This window comes from Mustela nigripes, chromosome 1, assembly GCF_022355385.1.
Source record: "Mustela nigripes isolate SB6536 chromosome 1, MUSNIG.SB6536, whole genome shotgun sequence".
Taxonomy (NCBI): Eukaryota; Metazoa; Chordata; class Mammalia; order Carnivora; family Mustelidae; genus Mustela; species Mustela nigripes.
The window spans coordinates 46053331-46058942 of NC_081557.1; the positions used below are offsets into that span (position 1 = coordinate 46053331).

The 5612-nt window shown below is 40.3% G+C and overlaps 1 protein-coding gene across 1 annotated transcript in view; it reads left to right on the forward strand.

Annotated features, from left to right (window-relative positions):
- Positions 1–5203: 5203 nt before the first annotated feature.
- LOC132014264 (olfactory receptor 51G2-like) overlaps positions 5204–5612 on the forward strand; it is a 36151-nt gene continuing 35742 nt past the window's right edge. Inside the window, 1 exon segment of the mRNA XM_059395132.1 lies at positions 5204–5606. Within this exon segment, the coding sequence (XP_059251115.1) occupies positions 5204–5606 (403 nt within the window).

The following is a 5612-nucleotide window of genomic DNA, read 5'->3' on the forward strand; positions in this document are numbered from 1 at the left end:
GTAACAAACCACCGCAAAACACATTGCCTTAAATAACAATGATTTATCCTTTCTCACAATTTTGTGGGTCAACAATCCAGTTTGAGTTTGACTGTATGGTTGTTTCCTCAAGGAGAAGGCTGTGGTCACTCAGCAGGGCAGCATTTGGCTTGGAACTCCACTGAGTTGCAAGGTCCACAGATTGCTTTCCCATGCCCGGTGCTTTTGGGCTCATGTACATAGTCATACTATCACCATGGGGATAGCTTCTTCATGTTATTGGTTTAACCCCAGTGTGGTCCTACTCCTAACACAGGTGACAGGCTTTGAATAAGAAACAAGGTCGAGGGTGGCTCAGTGGGTTAAAGCCTCTGCCTTCAGTTCAGGTCATGATCCCAGGGTCCTCGGATCAAGCCCCACATCGGGTTCTCTGCTCTGCAGGGAGCCTGCTTCCTCCTCTCTCTCTCTGCCTGCCTCTCTGCCTACTTGTGATCTCTGTCTGTTAAATAAATAAAATCTTAAAAAAAAGAAAAGAAACAAGTTCGAAGTTCCAAGATTTACTTACTAACTTTGGCTCAGTAACCTGAAAACATCACCATCATTCTTGCTACTTAATTGGTCAAAACACCTGTCATCCCAGGTTCAATGGGAGGAGACGTGGGCTTGCCTTCAAATGATAGCGGATGCATGCACCCATAGAAAAGAGTGTGATTATAGTCAGCTTCTCAGATTACCTTCCACAGTGTCCAAATATTGTAATAGGAATTCACAAAGAATAATAAGCAAGAGAGAATAAAGTAGTGTAAAGGTCTATTGATAGAGAAAAATGAAAATATTTACACATACATGTAGGAAAGCATTCTCTGAAAAGTAATAAGAGCAAAACCAAACAATAAAATCAAACTGAAACTAAGGTTATAATTATAACCTTTGTAAAACAAACAAACAAACAAAACAGAAATCCCAATGCACTTAGAGAAGAGTTATAAAGACTAGAAAGTTAAAAAAAAAAAAAAAAGAAAAAGAAAAAAAAAGTCCAACAGAGAACATAAAAACGTACATAAAAATCCAAATAAGCTGGGTTATAGACATTAAGGAACACTAGCTCTGAAACTATTGATGCACTATATTTTGCCCAAATTGAATTTAAATTAAGAAATCCAAATAAGTGTCTATAGTAGCTAAGGACATTTCTTGACCCTTCTGATGCTAATTCTACCAGGTGACCCATGGAAGAGACAGAAAGCCAAGGAGCCTTAAGACTTCAGGTAAATAAGAGGCCAGAATTCAGTATTAGCCGCCTTCTAAAAAGCATACAATGCTTCTACATGTGGCCTTGACCATCTTCATTTGCAGATGTTTCCATGGGAACAGGCTGTGACCACACTAGCAGGAGCCTCTGCCACACAAAGGAGAACTGCATATTTAATGGAAAGTGTGTGTTAACTTGGGTCATGCGAGAGTGCTGTGCAGAGGACAACCTGCACACGAGTATATGGGAAGGATGGGGTGGGGGCGCTTCTCCCTGAAGCCAACCTGGGCCTTCTCCTTCCAGGAGTGAGTGGAGTTCAGTCCTCTGGGGGCTGACACTCTTGAGCCCGAGAGATGCCCAGAGGAGATATAAATACCCAGCTCCCCATTTCCTCACCACATCGTGAACATCATATGTCTTTTTTTCTTTTTTTTTCCCTCTCAACTAGTTAAATATCTTCAGGATCCTAGAAAATGTAGGTAAGAATTTGATTTTTGCTCAACAAGGACATGTAGAAAAAGACATCAGAAAAACAAAAAGGAAAGGAAAGCAACGGAAAGGAAGAAAATCATAGGAACCACAGAAGCTGCTCAGTCTTCCTTGATCTTGATCATCTTGTGTTTCTCTCATCCCTGACCCCTGAGGTACAGTGTGGCTGTGACTGGACTGCCTGGGCAATTGTAATGACTCTTCAGAGTCTCTTCCTAAATGGATTGTCTGCAAAGTGCACAAGTATGTATTTTTCTTTCTGAATATGTTTATGCACTGGTTGTTTATCTTTGATATGTGGCTCTGAATGTTGGGCAGACATGCATCAAATTTGTAGTAAGGTCCAGTAATAGGATAGGGCTCAGAAGATAAACAAGCCTAATAGTTAAAGACCATGTATATTTGTCTGTACACAAACCCATGCATGCCTTTTTTTCAAAGAGTTCACTGGATATTCACCATATAGTAGGCGCTGAGCTTAGCACAGAGTAAGAAGTTGAGGCTCCCTATACAATAATGATGTTACACTAGTGCTCGGGCAAGAATAAAACTCCTTTTCTAAGCCTATTACATTCCCTGTGCTGAACTGCCTACACCTTATAAAACTAACATAACAGATTAGACGTGAAAATTACAGTGGGAATTATGTGTCTGGTATGAGATGATAAGTCTTGGCCTTTGTGGTTACTCTAAACCAGTCCTTTTAAAATAAAATATTTATTTCACATATTTTAAATTGGAAGACTAACCTTTGAATTAGGACATTTTTAGTGGCAATGTTTTGAGAATTTGACTCAGCCAGTATTTAAATCCAATCTAAGTGCCCGAGTTACACTGTCCCTGTCGCCACACACTGCCTCCATGCATGCATTCCTGATTCAGTCAGAATAGGCCAGTAGGAGTATTGTGAAGAAATGCTTCAGGGAGCCCCCGAGCTGTAAATTCGGTAGCTACAGGCGATAATGCTTTGCCCGAACGAAACCAAATAAGATAAACCAGATCACTGGTGTCCCAAAAGATGAGAAGAACATCTACAAAATTTGTTTTGTTTCTCTTTGACTTCTATTTCTGAGTTTCTTTCAACACTTAGACTCTCCTCTCCCCCATCTCTGATGTCCTTATGAAGCCCCACACACTACACATCCCCTCCCCATAGCTTCACTTGACTCACATACATGGCTCTGGCGTAGGTCTGGGCTAGGCACACTCCCACATTAATCTTTTCTCTCACCCTCTAAACCCCACAACCCCATTTAAAATAAATTTTCAAGGTTTAATTTTAGCTCTATATAAAATGGTTAAATAATTGGTATATGTAATCAAAAGAGATAGAGACACTTAAGCATCCATCTCAACATTTTCTTACAGCATTTTCAAAGAATCCCATATCACCTTAAGGAAAGGCCTAATGGGGTCACCACTTATGTATTATATATTCTAATCTCTATCGAAACACAAGGTCCAGTGGACTACTGAGAACAAACTAGTGGCTGCCAGAGGGGCAGGGGGCAGAGATGGGTACAATGGGTGAAGAGTAGGGGGAGATGGAAGCTTCCAGTTGTGGAATTAATAAGTCACAGGTATTGCAAAGACATTGCATGGTGACCTACGAGAAGTATCCTTATGGCCAGTAAAACAAAGCACATAGACTTGTCCAATCATGGTATGTGGTAAAGTGAAACTAGTGGAATATTGCATGTAAATTATACTTCAATTTAAAAAAAAAAGAAGAAGAAAAAGAAATGGCATCAACACATTTCAATCCTATGACATGAAGTGCCAGAATATTGACCACTTAATGAAAAATAAAAGTAGACATGGTAAAATAATAGTGTGCAATGATCTGACTCCAATGAGACCAAGGGATAAAAGGCAAACATCCCCTGAGTCCTTGTTTCTCTTCAGAAATGCAGTCAACTAGCTTTTACTTGAGAATGGGGATTAGGGGAGTTTGGAAGCCACTTGTCCTCCACTTGTTTGCATCCATGTCTCTATCCCTGTTCATATGTACCTGCTTATGTGTGTACAACCCTCATACACACATCCCACTCCAATGTTACATCTCCGAGCCTGCTTTTCACACAAGATCTCTCCTGCTTTTATCTATATTCTTTTGGGACGACAGAAAAATGGTAACCAGTAAATTATCTTCCCTCCCATTTATTGAAGGACTGGGAAACTCTATCTCAAAATGTGAAACTTTAATATTTGCTGCTGTGGAGGTATTTTGAAATAATAAATATGTTGTTTAATTTTTTTATAAAGATTTTATTTATTTGTTTGACAGAGATCACAAGTAGGCAGAGAGGCAGGCAGCGAGAGAGGAGGAAGCAGGCTCCCTGCTGAGCAGAGAGCCTGATTCAGGGCTTAATCCTAGGACCCTGGGATCATGACCTGAGCAGAAGGCAGACACTTTAACCCACTGAGCCACCCAGGAGCCTCTATGTTGTTTCATTTTTAATCAGTGATCCAAAAGGGAGAGAATATTTTCCTTATCACATGCAGGACATATCCATTTAAGAATTTAACTGGATTTGACACTCTATGTAGTTTAGGTTTTTACTGTTCATCCTTTAATTTTAAGAAACATGTTGATTTGCAGACCAGAATCAGTGAATTCACCTGTAGATCCTAAATGTCTGGCATAGGCCTCAGCATCAGTTCAGTGGTCAATCAATGAAGAAGAGGGCTAATGTGTTATAGTGCCTGAAATCTATTTTGGGAAAACCTCATTCATTCCTTCTCTCATAAGTAATGAGATCATTTTCGCATGTATCTATTTTACTCAGGAATAACATCAGTGAAAATTTTGATGACGTGTTTTTATACCTAGTGTTATTTATATAGGCAGTAATAGATGGTGGCTGAGATCAGAGCTTTCAAATTTATGCCTGTCTGATTCTGAATCCACTGAGACCTAAGTCAAGAAGCTAAATGTCTTCAGTATTTTTTCATCTATAGGAATAATAGTAGTATCCATGTCAAAAATTATTGTAAAGGTATTTCCAATAGTCTATTGCAAAGTTTTTAATGAGCTGTATTTGAAATGTACCATTAGATATAGGAAGCACTTATTAAATGCTAACTATTTTTTTTTTCCAAGATCTATTTCAGGGGCACCTGGGTGGCTCACTCATTAAGGGTCTGCCTTCGGCTCAGGTCATGATCCCAGGGTGCTGGGATCCAGCTCTTCATGGGGCTCTCTGCTCAGCGGGAAGCCTAGTTCTCCCTCTCCCACTCCCCTTGCTTGTGTTCCCTCTTTCACTGTGTCTTCCATCAAATAAAAAATTAATATCTCTTTTTAAAAAGGTATATTTTAATTCTTCCATGGAAAGAGTCAGAGTACAATTTTATGCTAGGTAATACATCTCACTGTCCTTCCACAGAGAAGAATATATTTGGGGAAAAAAAATCTAATCAGACATCATTCAGCCTAATGGAGTGTTCCTCAATCGTGACTTGATCAAAGTACTAGGTCGGAATATGATGCCACAGATGCCTCCCTCCTCTTATAATCACAGCAGTCCCCAGGATATGTGGTATGTCCTGATTGGAATCCCAGGACTGGAAGATTTTCACACCTGGATCTCCATCCCTATCTGTTCCATGTACGTTTTGGCTGTCGTAGGCAACGTGTTCTTGATCTTCGTGATTGTGACTGAGCGCAGTCTCCATGAGCCCATGTATATCTTCCTTTCCATGCTGGCCTCAGCAGATGTGCTGCTCTCCACAGCCACAGCCCCAAAGATGCTGGCTATCTTCTGGTTCCAGTCCATGGATATATCCTTTGCTTGCTGTGTGTCCCAGATGTTCTTCATACATTTCATCTTTGCGGTGGAATCTGCTATTCTCCTGGCCATGGCATTTGACCGCTATGTGGCCATCTGTCACC